The sequence below is a fragment of the Megalops cyprinoides genome, chromosome 1 (genome assembly GCF_013368585.1).
Source record: "Megalops cyprinoides isolate fMegCyp1 chromosome 1, fMegCyp1.pri, whole genome shotgun sequence".
NCBI classification, from domain to species: Eukaryota; Metazoa; Chordata; class Actinopteri; order Elopiformes; family Megalopidae; genus Megalops; species Megalops cyprinoides.
The window spans coordinates 14,204,337-14,215,537 of record NC_050583.1 but is presented as its reverse complement, the minus strand read 5'-3'; the positions used below and the strand labels follow the sequence as shown (position 1 = coordinate 14,215,537).

The 11,201-nt window shown below is 44.9% G+C and overlaps 2 protein-coding genes and 1 non-coding gene across 3 annotated transcripts; all 3 read right to left on the bottom strand.

Annotated features, from left to right (window-relative positions):
- Positions 1 to 1,675: 1,675 nt before the first annotated feature.
- On the bottom strand, positions 1,676 to 5,641 carry pdap1a (pdgfa associated protein 1a). Its single transcript, XM_036535665.1, has 6 exons — positions 5,435 to 5,641; positions 4,664 to 4,746; positions 4,191 to 4,262; positions 3,967 to 4,091; positions 3,385 to 3,536; positions 1,676 to 2,986 (listed from the first exon to the last, which is right to left on the bottom strand). Exons 1-6 carry the CDS (start codon positions 5,445 to 5,447, stop codon positions 2,952 to 2,954), a joined length of 480 nt encoding a protein of 159 aa, XP_036391558.1. The 5' UTR covers positions 5,448 to 5,641; the 3' UTR covers positions 1,676 to 2,951.
- Positions 5,642 to 6,522: 881 nt separating this feature from the next.
- Positions 6,523 to 6,594, bottom strand: trnae-cuc. Its single transcript has one exon. It is a non-coding gene; the product is annotated as a tRNA-Glu (tRNA).
- A 509-nt stretch (positions 6,595 to 7,103) lies between these two features.
- slc16a8 (solute carrier family 16 member 8) lies at positions 7,104 to 9,442 on the bottom strand. Its single transcript, XM_036523111.1, has 4 exons — positions 9,174 to 9,442; positions 8,755 to 8,898; positions 7,546 to 8,391; positions 7,104 to 7,378 (listed from the first exon to the last, which is right to left on the bottom strand). The coding sequence occupies exons 1-4, from the start codon at positions 9,439 to 9,441 to the stop codon at positions 7,104 to 7,106; spliced, it is 1,533 nt and encodes a 510-aa protein (XP_036379004.1). The 5' UTR covers position 9,442.
- Between the last annotated feature and the right edge of the window lie 1,759 nt (positions 9,443 to 11,201).

The following is an 11,201-nucleotide window of genomic DNA, read 5'->3' as shown; positions in this document are numbered from 1 at the left end:
GTTAGACGGAATGAGTCTGGCTGTATTGCGAAAGCAGGCCGTGTCCAACTCCTTATCTGCAGCTCGAGTGAGGGCAAGAGGCCGCATCACTCTGAACGTTGCAGCCACAGGATGTGAGATGTGGGAACTGTCTCCATCCCCCACTTAGAATGTGCAGAGAAACACATAATTACATTTTGGTTGTACAGACTGAAAACATACCACATTGTGATTGCTGCTCGTGCTTCATTAACTATGTCCACGTGCAAACAACAGAGCCATACCATAGCCATTGTTATATAATACATGTTTATATATATAAATGAAGAATTCTATGAAGCAACAAATCTTAACAAATTTCTACTTGAAATTTGAACTTAATGAACAAGATCAACATGATAACATTTAGTATAATAAAACCTCATTCCCAATGAAGTGATACTACTGCAGAAAAATAGTGTTTGCAAGTTTTTTTTTTTTTTTTTAATTTGGCGGTATTTCTTAAGTTGCTACAGTTTGTTCGATCTCAAGGCTCATTGACCTGACTTTGATCATGGACCAATGCCAACTCAGCCTTGCCAAAATGGGCAGAAGAGAGCGATGTTGCAGTTTGTTGTGGTTTGTTTGGAAATTTTGGGTCAGCCTGCAAGTCATTCAGGAATAAAACAGCCTGTTACATACTGCCACTCTGTGTCAAAGGATGGGATTGCAGACAGGTGGAAATTCTCAATAAAGTTATGTATCAGCTGTAGCCTGCCCAGGAGAAAGATATGTAGTGTTGGTCCTGGCAAATATCATTAGTAGGGCACGCTATGTATATTGCCCTTTTAGGATATAAAAAGAACTTTAACTGCCAAATGTAAATCATAAAATGTCTACAAAAGCAAGATAACAGTTTAACACCATAATCTAATGTTTTGGGTACAAATTTCACCATCTGGTAATTTTCAAAGGCTTGGGCTGTCATAGCAAATATAACCAAAATATAAATAATGAAACAGAGATTAACACCTGATATGTAACCCAAAGGCAGACTTTCACCAATAAGAACACAGCCATTAATCAAAAACCGAAACCAAGAGTACAAAGGTTCTTTTCTACATAACGCTCTTTGTTGTACACGCACAGGAACTTGGGTGTTGTAGTGGGCGGGCATGTTATTTCCATCTGCATTAGGGCACATGAACCTGTGACCCAACCAATGATTAACAAACAAATCTGTGTCAGTCTGAGGTAGAGCAAAATGCCTTCAGACCACTGGACAATGCTGAGCAGAATGGACTCAACGCTCTCCAGACAGATCGGACTTCATTCCGACATTTAGTCTGGTCCACAGCCTGAGCTCAATTAGATACTACAGTGTCAGCAGATTCCCTACACAGCAGTACTGTTAATAACAGCTATTGTACCAGATATACTCACTTTATCCTCTTTTAAAAGAGCTCACAAACCCTGCTGTATTAAGCAGTGTCAAACATGGGGGGGATACAGTTGTCCCTCACCAGGATATATTCCGATTGAATTTATTTTCCTGAAATTTTGCATCTTTGGAGATAACCTCCAATCTCTCCAATCTGACCTTGCCTCACACAAAACCTCAAAAACAATGATCAAACAAAATGAAAACAGAACATACTAAGGTAAGGTTATTGATCTATTTATTATTTTTTAACAACAAATCAGTTGAAAAGCCTATTGAGGACAGTCATGTTTCCCCACCCACCCCTAATTTAAAGACATCTTTCGATCGTGGAGAGTCTGTATATAACACTTTTACAAGACAATACTTTGTTCCTTGGTGTTCCGCCATTCAGCTAGACTAGCATGTTAATCACTACCAGAGGCTGACGGCAAATTGGTCCTGCAAACTGTAAAAAAAAAAAAAAAAGAAACAAGGCAACAAAAGGGATGTTTTTGCACTTAAATGCATGATATCTGGTTGAGGAGCCCAAAGGGTATGTGAGCAAGACGGTGAATGCAGCACCACTTCATCCTGTCCCACAACACTGTGTGACAGATGAGCATTACAGAGCAGCTTCCTGTTACACAGCACACCAAGGCCTCTACACTCATCCCTGTACTACACTACGCTGCACCAGTGATCATACCAAATTCAGTATTTATACTGACCGATCTGAATTCGGCAATAAAGCCGCCAGTTGTGAACAGAAAATTACAGGCAGGCTGGCATGGTGGAAATGGCTAGAAAGGCACGATGGATCAATCAAGATTCCATCCATTAACCAGACAAAAATCAAAAGGTGAAGCACCACGTAAAAACACTTAAAAGCACGTATGATATATGCTTGAATATGATGTGCGGTGGTTCAGCTTCCTTGCCAATTACATAGCGTGGTGTGAAGCCGAATTCTATCAGCATGGCCCACTGAGGTGGAGGAAATTTCCTGAATTAAAATTCAAAAGTAAAAAATATCCACCTTTTTGTACGTCCTGCATTACAGGACAGGTGGTCTCGTTCTATTACCCTCACCGTCCTTAACACTGGGATGTGGATGAATATGCAGCAGGTAGGAACGACTGGACAGGAAAGTTACAGGTGTGGCTGTGTGCTTTGTGCAGCTGGTCTGTGTGTATGTGTCATGTCAACATTACAGGCTAGTACAACAGTCTTGCTCCCCTTCCCCTCCATAGTAAACTGTGTTAAAATGTAAAAATCAGGAATGACTCCAGCAGCAGTAAAAGTATGGAGAAGCGGTGAGGGAAGGGGCAAGGGGAAGGGCGTTTATGGCGTTGGTCTAACAGAGCCGGGCACTGACGAAGGGGTGCTCCCCTCATTCCCACTTCCCCCCTTCCTGTCTTCTCCAGACGCCCGACTCGCCCCCTTCCTCTCGTCAGTGCAGAACGGAGGCCGAGAGCCTGTGGGCACCCCTGAGCTGTCTCTCCTGCCCCCCTCCCCTCTCTCCTCTCCCCCTCCCCGGATCTCACACCCCCAGCCCCTGAGGAAGCAGGCATTAGCGCTTCGACTTGGCTTCTTCTGCTTCTTTTTCTGAAAACAGAGGATGAAGGAAAACGGCACTTTACAAGAGAGCAAAGGAACAGAGGTGGGTATCAAAGCAAATAATGCACGCACACACGCACACACCTTGAGTTCAATTCAGCTGCAGTAGTCAAGGTGCCATGTGCTCTCCCTTAATCACCTACACCTTTGCATTAAACACAGGTACAGGTGCACAGGTGTTAGGTGCATTAACGCCTGTCCACCTAACACCTGTTCCCCCTGGGAGCAACCGCATCTTCACATTAAGAGTGTGTCTGTATCAGTTTCACCTATGTATTTAATTGCGTGGGCATGTGCACATATATCCGTATCTGTACGAAAGAGCTGTCTGCATGTGTGAGAGCTCAGCTCGGCCAAGCCCCTCCCTTGCTCGCTTGCTCGCTCACCTTTCCTGAGCTCATCCCTTTTCCTGGCCGCGTCCTCCCTCTGCTTCTTGATGATGGCGAGGCGGGCGAGGTCGGCCCTGGCCTGCTCCGTCTTCCCTTCCAGGTGCAGCTTCATGTACCGCTCCTTCGCCCGCTGCTTCTCAATCTCCTCCCTGTCACAGAGAAGAGGGAGAAAGGGGGGGGGGCTCACTCCAGCTGTCCAACCAGTTACAGCGAAACAAACACCTGTGCATACACTGTGCTCCAGCGCCCTTCTTTGAGGGGGGGGGGGGGGAACAAAAAAAAAAAAAATCAGACCAAAAGGTGTTCATCAGCTGGGGAAGAAATACTGGTTTAGAAAGGGCAGAATCAAAGGTTTGCTCTTCAGTCTCGGAGTCCTTTTAGGTCAATGAGCATCTGGAGGTCCTACCTCATCAAAAAGTGGAGAATCTGTCTGTTACCATAGAGACCAAGCGAGCGCTGAATAATGAACCTTTGGAATAACAGAGCGAGCGAGGGCACACCTGTGAGGCCACTTAAGCCTCCCTCACCATTCCGGGAAGATTCCTTTATTTTCCAGTAAGCAGGCGGAGACGGCCTCACCTTTCCCGGCGCGAGAGCTCCTTGGGGGCGCTCACGTCCAGTTCCGCCACCTTCTTGCTCTTCTGGGACACGCGGTTGGGATTCTCAATCTCTATCAGCCCCTCCACTCCCTTCCTCTTCTGATGCTGCTTAGGGTCAGAGGAGAGAAGTGTACCGCGTGAGTTCCCATCCCACACTCAGACCTGAGCGGCTTCCCTTCACCCAACTGGGCAAGACCCACTCACGGCATTGTCTTCATCACTGCTCTCTTCTTCAGACTCTGAAGAGCTCTCCGGTTCTGCTCCGCCATTCAACTCCTGAGAAAGTGACAAGACACTCCCTTTCATTATTTGTTCTTTTGTTCGTTATCTCATCTTCATACAATGTAAGCACATGTACATTCAAGTGAAATTACTTTTTATATTCATCTTAAAATTCAAAGCCAAATCTCAAAGTTAAATCTCAAATGTATTTACACTTAAATTTATTCAAAGCTAAACCTCAAAATTTTCCTAAAAAAAAGTGATATAAAATAGGATGCTTCATTTCTCTTACTGCCTCAAATCTTAAAGTCCTAAGTAAATGGTCTGACTTCTCGCATCATCAGCAAGAGACATTTCTTGTTCAAAACCCAAGCATCAGCGGAAGGTTGTATCTAAGATGGGATTCAGGGAAAACAGCTGGTCAGTGATTCAGAATAGCTGTGATCTGCTCCCACCTTCTCCCTCTCCGCTCTCATCTGCCGATCAATTTCCTCCGGGTTGCTGAACTGCTTCCCTCGGCCCTTATGTCCTTTCTTTCCTGAGACCCCACAAAAGAAATGGAGGGTAGAGGGGAAAAAAAAACATGTTACATTAAGTGTAACGACAGAATGTTCGCTCGAAGACCTTAGCCAACAGTTACAAAGATAACCGCTCGCTAGCCAACAAGTCAAAAAAGACGTCTTTATTGGTTAATGAAGAAAATTTAGTTAGCTGGTTAACTAGTTGTAACTATTGGTGAGACACCAACGTTGTCTCGAGCACTTTACAATAACTAGTCATGCTGTTAGCCCACTTTACCTAAACGGTTAACATAAATGCGTTATTGATTTATGACATCGCTGGCTACCTATATTGGATTATAACAAACAAACAGGTGGGTATCAGTTAACGAACTGTCGTTAGCTACAAATCCTGGGCAAAAAGCCGGTTACCAAGCACGTTAGCTCTATGGCTGGCAACCTAGCTTCCCAATGCGATGGCGCACATGACTGATAACAGCTAACAGTTAGCTAGCTAGTTCAAACATGATGATGCGAAGGCATGAGAAGAGTATGAAAAGCTACCTTCACACACTGAATTGATTATCGATTATTATAGTTATTTTCTTAGAAAGTTAGTTAACAAAACACAAAGCACTTTTAAAGTGTTAGAAACATTAGGTAGCCGGCTAGCAAGCTACCTACATTAGCTAGCTAACGCCAGCCACAATTGTGCTGGATACTTACCGCCTCTTGGCATGATGAATACAGCTAGCTAGGAATGTAACTAAGCTTAAAATGAGCAAATAAAATAAACTTTGCCTACTGCGAAGTAAACTCCGGGAACTTGAAAGAGATATACGAGTAACGATAAATACGATCGATCGTTCACTTAAATGATTTAATCTCGGTTTCTCTTTACTGAAGAGGCCTCACTCTCTTCTGTCTGCCGCGTCACTCTACACCAGCATTTTTCCCGGACAGCGAGAGAATCGCGTAAATATAGGGCGTTATTCTAGCGCACTGTTCAGCCAATGGAGGTAGAAATGCGTTGATTGATTAATCACACATCCAATAAATGATTAGAAATGCCATACGCTGATGGAAGGCGATGCTGACCAATAGAAAGCAAATCTGTCACCCGTTGTAAGAATGACGAGCACGCTGCCGTCACTCTGCGCTACCCACTGAAGTCGTTTGAGGTGAACGCTGAGTAGGAACGTGTTGTGAGCTGGATGCTTTATGTATTTATTTATTTATTTCATTTATCGGTGCACCGCAATGCGCATGTGGCAGTATTCATTATGAAATGTCACATGAGGTTTACGTTTCTGTGAGGTGACTGTGAACACAGCCTTCAGTCATGACCTTATCGATGATAGATTTTTATTGAGCCACGGGCTGATGTCAGTCGCAGTTTTAGGTGGAAAACGTGCAGTCACAGCTCCACTGCCAATGAAAACATCCAGAATGTGTGTTTGTCGTACGGATCTCTTTTTGTTGTTGTGGTTGTTCATTGATCGCTTCTGTAATGTCGTTTGCATTTGTACTGTGTCATTTAGACTCTTGTCTGAAACACGGTTGGAAGACTGCACTGTGCAGACAGATAAACAAACTAATAAGGGAAGGAGAATTAGGCCTGGGTAGGGGGGCCAAGCCGCAATATAACGCTGCGTGTCTGCTTAACTTACACCCAGGGACACCGATGAATCGTTTCGTATTTCATGAGTTTAGGTGGATATATATAATGCATCCAAGGTTATGGTAAGGTGCGCCATACATACGCCACTACAGTTTAAGGAGCATGTTGGCTTCTCTTCTGCCGTAAAACGTTTTTCCCTGACCGGGAATCGAACCCGGGCCGCGGCGGTGAGAGCGCCGAATCCTAACCACTAGACCACCAGGGATGATACATGCTTATCCAACTGCTATTTAAAAAAACGCTTGACAGTAATGCAGATGTGTTTATATTTTTTATTTCTTATAAGCGGTAAAACAGTATCAAGAAACAGTATTATATGGTACTGTGCTTATTTGAGAGCTTGTGTACAGCAATTGCTGATGTATGACAAAATATTTCGTATTTACAAACAGTACATTTTAGCATGTCAGCAGACCAAAAACCCTTCTGTTATGATACACAATGTCTACTATGACTCTGTTCCTGTGGGAATGTATTCAAATGTGCCCAAAACTTCAGGATTTTCTCAGCTTGTTTGGTTATCAGAAGTTACACAGACACACACACACACAAACAAGACATGTGGTACAGTCATGAAGGAAATTATTATTTTTTTAGGATTGGGGCAGGCCTTAGGATGATTTTGTGTTTTGGGGTGTGAGGTTAGGTGGGGTAGGTCATTAAGGTATGATTTGCTAAAAATATGAAATCACATCTCTCTCTACACACACACTCCTAAATCTGCTCCTTCCCCTCCCGCTTCCAGGCGACGCTGTAGGTGAGTTTTTTCTCGTGATTGGCCCAGTCCGTGTTGCAGTGCACACAGCTCCTGTCAGTCAGCGGCACCTCTGCCTCCACGTCCTTCTCTTCCACTTTGGGCGTGCTTGTGGCTTTGTTCCGCGAAACACAGCAGTAAAACGCCATGGCAAGGAACACGCCTGCAGTAATCAGCTCTCCGCCAGCCATGTAGAAAATCAGCTCGTAGTTCCTGTATGCGTCTACCAGGCGACCTGTTTGTGAGAGAAAGAGAGAATATCGGGATTACTTAAACTTCACTATAGGTGTAAATATTTTTTGCTTTTGCACCTTTTTTGTGCATAGCTACTCATTTTTATTTTTGTCCGTGGGAGTACGGTACAGACTGTATTAAAGGTCTTTCTGTTGCTACTCCTCTCACCAGCTGAGGGTGGTCCGATGAGTATGGCCACGGCCTCGATGAGTAGCACCAGCCCCAGGGCGCTGGAGAAGCCGCCTGTCCCGACGATGCCCATCAGCACCTCGAACTGCAAGGCGCCCACCATGCCGTAGGACAGCCCGAAGAACACGCAGAAGACCACCAGCTGGGGGTAGTCGCTGGCCTGCGCCGAGCACACGTCCGTCAGGCCATTGAACAGCAGCGCCAGGCTGAGGAAGTAGGCGTTCTTGGGCCGCACCCACCGCACACCCGCCACAACGCCGCACGTGGGCCGGGCGAAGATGTCGATGAAGCCGATGATAGAGAGCAGGAAGGCGGCGTCACGGTCCGGCACGCCCTGGTCCTTGGCATAGTTGACCAGGAGAATGGGGGGAACAAACAGGCCCAGGACCACTATAAACTTGGCTATGATGTAGATCACCAGCCCCTTGTTACGGAGGACGCTAAAGTCAAGCAGCCTCTTCGTCTTGGGCTCCTCCTTCTGCTGCTTCTTCTTCTCACCACTCTCTTGGCCGATTTTTGAAGGTAGCATCTCTTTCATTTCTTGGGCATTTGACTCTCGTCCAGCCTCCTTCCCCCTCCTCTTCCTCCCGTTTAGGGGCCTCATGACGGCACCACAGGTGCAGCAGTTGAGCAGCAGCCCCCCCATTATGAGGAACCCCCCTCTCCAGCCGTAGCAGTCCAGGAGGACCTGACCCAGTGGGGAGAGGGCCGACAGGAACACTGGGCTCCCAGCTGCTGCCAGGCCATTGGCCAGCGGTCTTCTTCGGTCAAAGTAGGTGCCCAGCATGATGAGAGAGGGCTGGAAGTTCAGTGCTAGGCCCAGACCTGAAACAGCCAGGGTGAGTGAGTGGGATATCTGAAAGTGTGACTGAATAAAACATAAGAGAGTGGGTCCAAAGAGTGATGCCAAATAAATGTACGATGGGTTGGAAATAGGGCCTGGTATGGAACAGATGATGGAGGACAGTGTGTGAGTTGGGTGGTAAAAAAGGGAAAGTAGGATGAGAATATTTTTTGATGGAGTAACGCTGAAGTGCTGTTGTTAGTTGAATTAGGAAGCATAAGCTTAGACGAGACGGCATGGTCAGAGAGGCAATCTCATACAGAATAAGCAGAGAAACCTCTGAAAGAAAAAGACAGAAGACAAGAGACAACAGTTTGGATAGATCACTTTACTGAGCTAGTCACCTGTGACAACACCAGCAGTAAGGTAAAGCTGGATAATATTGGTAGTGAAGGAAGCTGCCACCATGCCTGCTGATGCCAGTAAGCCCCCAAACAGCATCACTGGCCGACATCCAAATTTATTCACCATCACACTGGACACAGGGCCTGGTTGAGAGGAGGGAGAGAGAGACAAAGGTACGATGGCTGTTGTCACTTTTTGACATTGTCTTGTATTGTGCTTTTCCACAGAGAATGTACATGCACCCATATTCCATTCTTTTCCATTCTACTCCATTCCACTGACTTCCATTCCACAGTTCGCAGTATTTTCCTAAACTCTATTATGACATAATGCAAACAATTTTACACGGCCCGCTTTGGAGGTCAAGTTGAAATAAAGCCATCACCGGGAGGGAAATTTAGCCCCGGTAGTCACTCACCTGAGCCATAGAGCATTGCCAGCATGATGGAGGAGATCCAGGCGGTGTCGCTGTAGCCCACCCCAAAGTCTCGCATCAGCTCCTTGAAGTACACGCTGACGGCTTTCGGGAAGGCGTAAGAGAAGCCAGTGACCATGAAGCAGCTGAGCAGCACCATCCAGCCCCAGCCACCATCAGGGGCCCGTGCCCTTCCCCGGTCACCTGTGCTGGCTCCCATTTCACCCCCAGATACCTGCCCATGCCAGAGGAGAGAAATAGCGATCAGCATACCGAAGTACCCCTGATTTCCCAGTCCAGTGTTTGTCCTGATATTCTATATAGGAAGGTCAAGGTACAGCATTACTGCCATGTGTCTCTCTGTGTAGGCCTCTGTTTTGCCCAGACATGTTCTGCATTCCTTTCCTGACCTCTTTGAAAATTCATTCATGTGTACCCGCACACACCATACTTCCACGGATAGGCAAGGGTGTGTAAGTGGAATACTGTTTTTAGATTTCAGATACTGTACTTTTGCTTATAGGCAACTTTTTCAGTAATAAAAAACAGGACTTCTTAAAGATAATCTGGCTAAACATGCCTGAAAGCATTACTGATCTTGGCCTGAGACACCTGCTACAACACTGTTGACCTTTATGTACCCCCTTCCACTTCCATGTATTTGATTGGCCTATTTATCTGATTTCGTTTTTATGTTGTTAAATAGGTATTTGGTTATTATTGTTTCCATACACATCTAACCTTGCTGCCTCCATCAACCCATTTCTAATAAATACCTTAAGGTATTGCCATAAATAAAAGCTGTCATTTTTTGGAATTTAATGTAATCCATAATTAATGACATTGATGAAAAAATCAGACTTTTGTGTACTTTCCTGTCTCTGCTCCCTCCCTCCCTAGTGAAAAAGATTAAGACTTATGCCTTGTTTAATGAATGAATAATAATTTCATAATTTGAACTGTGTTGAAGGATCTTCTTAGAGTAAGTACCTATAATGACATTCCACTGTACAACAGATCACTTTGATGCCTCTGCATTTTCTGCGTATCTTCTGTCATACTTAAGAAGTACAAACATCAGATTAATGGCTACCAACCAAAGGCCAGTCCAGTGGTGCTTGGATCCAATGGTCGATTCATAACTTCCTATCAGGTCACATCAGACCTAACATGTTGTCTTTGCTGATAAATCAGAAGATATTGGGCAATGAGGTGAAGAATGGCAATCAAAATCAATAGATAATGACAGGAATTCAGCCCATCAATAAAATATTAACTTGTCAATAAAACTAGTGGTTTGCAATTTAGTTTCAAAATACCTTTCACCTTTCCTGGAAAGGTGAAAATTATCAGTGGTGTCCCACTCACCTGTAGCAGTTAACGCAGTGTGATGCGATGAGAATGCCACCCGTGGTATCCACGGCGACAGCTCAGAATCCTGCTGCCTGTGTGTTTCCAGCTGTCACAAACACGGAAGGAAATCTGCAGACCTCTGTCCTTTCATTCTTACAAAAATGTAATGGAGGTGGATAATAGAAGATGGTAAATCACTGTCTTCCTCCCTCCAACTTCCTGAGCCACTGCCAAGTAACTGGTCTTGAATTTGCCATCCACTGAATGTTCCAATTCCTCTTCAAGCTCCCAGTTATCAGATCTCTCACAATGTTACTATATACCCTAGGGTTTGTTATTTACCTTCTTTGAAACTTGTCTTTACTATCTTTGCTGAATTATCTAACTTACCTTCCCTTCCTTCTGTCTCTCCTTTCTTAGATTTATATACTGCGATCTTGAATTAATCTAAATATTACAGGAGGCGGAGCCTCATTCCACACGTAGAGAAACACTTGTGCAGAAAAACAGTTGTTCGGTCCCTCTGACACGTAGATCATGACAACAACAAATATAATCTCCCTTTTTGTACATGGTAAGTTGTACAAATTGTAATTTCCCATAAGAAAAGCGTACTCTGCTTCCTTTTCCAGGCACTTGGTTTTAGAACATTGGCAATTGCAGCACGCAAAGGTTGGC

Coding starts and splice junctions, on each gene's coding strand:
- pdap1a (XM_036535665.1), bottom strand. Junction 4,263..4,663: donor TGAGAGCGGAGAGGGAGAAG/GTGGGAGCAGAT, acceptor TCACTTTCTCAG/GAGTTGAATGGCGGAGCAGA. Junction 2,987..3,384: donor AAGGGATGAGCTCAGGAAAG/GTGAGCGAGCAA, acceptor CTCTGTTTTCAG/AAAAAGAAGCAGAAGAAGCC.
- slc16a8 (XM_036523111.1), bottom strand. CDS start 9,441: ATGCTGATCGCTATTTCTCTCCTCTGGCATGGGCAGGTATCTGGGGGT. Junction 8,899..9,173: donor GGCAATGCTCTATGGCTCAG/GTGAGTGACTAC, acceptor CCTCTCAACCAG/GCCCTGTGTCCAGTGTGATG. Junction 7,379..7,545: donor CATCGGACCACCCTCAGCTG/GTGAGAGGAGTA, acceptor TCTCACAAACAG/GTCGCCTGGTAGACGCATAC.